The 1,099-nt window shown below is 40.7% G+C and overlaps 1 protein-coding gene across 1 annotated transcript; it reads left to right on the top strand.

The window, feature by feature from the left end:
* Positions 1 to 143: 143 nt before the first annotated feature.
* LOC109216794 lies at positions 144 to 701 on the top strand. Its single transcript, XM_019380991.1, has one exon. It carries the CDS (start codon positions 144 to 146, stop codon positions 699 to 701), a length of 558 nt encoding a protein of 185 aa, XP_019236536.1.
* Positions 702 to 1,099: the final 398 nt, after the last annotated feature.

Genomic DNA, 1,099 nt, shown 5'->3' with positions numbered 1-1,099 from the left:
AAATTTCAACATGTCCCTTTATGTACCCATACCTAACCGAAGCTCTAAAAATCCAAGTCCAAATCCAAGGAGCCCCACAAGCAAAAGATTCCATCCAAGCTACTCTTCACCACCAAATAGCATGGCGAGTCCAAAATCATGCCATGGATCTCTGTCTCCCCGGAGGAGAAAATGCTTTACTCTTAAATATTGATGCTACCAAAGGGAACACCATGTGCACCCAAATACCCAGACAGATTTCCAGAGATGAGCTAGTCAAAATTCTTCCTGACTCTTGGATCACAAATTACGAAAAGCTAAGGGAACCTGAAGAACCTCTGCAATCTGGTGAACCAACTTTTACCAAAAGAAGTGACAAAACCGTTTGTATAAGCTTTGACCATTCCCATCTCAAAAAACCCAATAAAACCATCTTCTCTTGCCAAATGATTCAACCCAAAGATACCACAGATACATACCCAGAACCTGATGGAGAGTTTTTCTGGAATATACAAAGCATCATGGAAGAACATGACTGGTGCCAATATTTTGACAAAGAAGGAAAAAGAATGTGGTGGTTCAAATGCCCCTTCACTGGTCACTGCCCATGGGATCTTGATTGCACCTGCCAAGACTGTTTAGAAGATCCAATTGGAAGATATGATGAACATCACCAGCGCAAACCAAAATCCAAGAAAAAAGAGAAAGCTACTGAAAAATAATTTCGAGCCAAATATGAAAATAAGATCCTTCAATTGGCTCATTAAGCCTTCCAGGTAAATATGAATTTCTTGTCAGTTATGAACCCCATGAATGGCCAAAATTACCAGAAAAATTCACTCCAAGTTGGGATGATAGTGAAACCACCCCAAAACCCAAACCACCGTCAGCTCATAACCCAGAATCCAAAAAGCAACCTGAACCTAAAACTCCATCAACCCAAAAGTCTACACATCCGCAAATATTTATGATGAGTCCTTCAAGTTCCAGCCACTCCCAAGATTTTCCTCCACTTCAATCTTTCGAAAAAGAGGGTATCAGTCATGCCCCAAAAATTTCCAAGAAAAACATAGTACTACCTTCTGGAGAAAAACCCCCAACGAGTGACATTGAAGCAACA

This window comes from Nicotiana attenuata, unplaced genomic scaffold (genome assembly GCF_001879085.1).
Source record: "Nicotiana attenuata strain UT unplaced genomic scaffold, NIATTr2, whole genome shotgun sequence".
In the NCBI taxonomy this organism is placed as follows: Eukaryota; Viridiplantae; Streptophyta; class Magnoliopsida; order Solanales; family Solanaceae; genus Nicotiana; species Nicotiana attenuata.
Note: the sequence above shows the minus strand (reverse complement) of the source record. Positions and strands in the feature narration are given on the sequence as shown.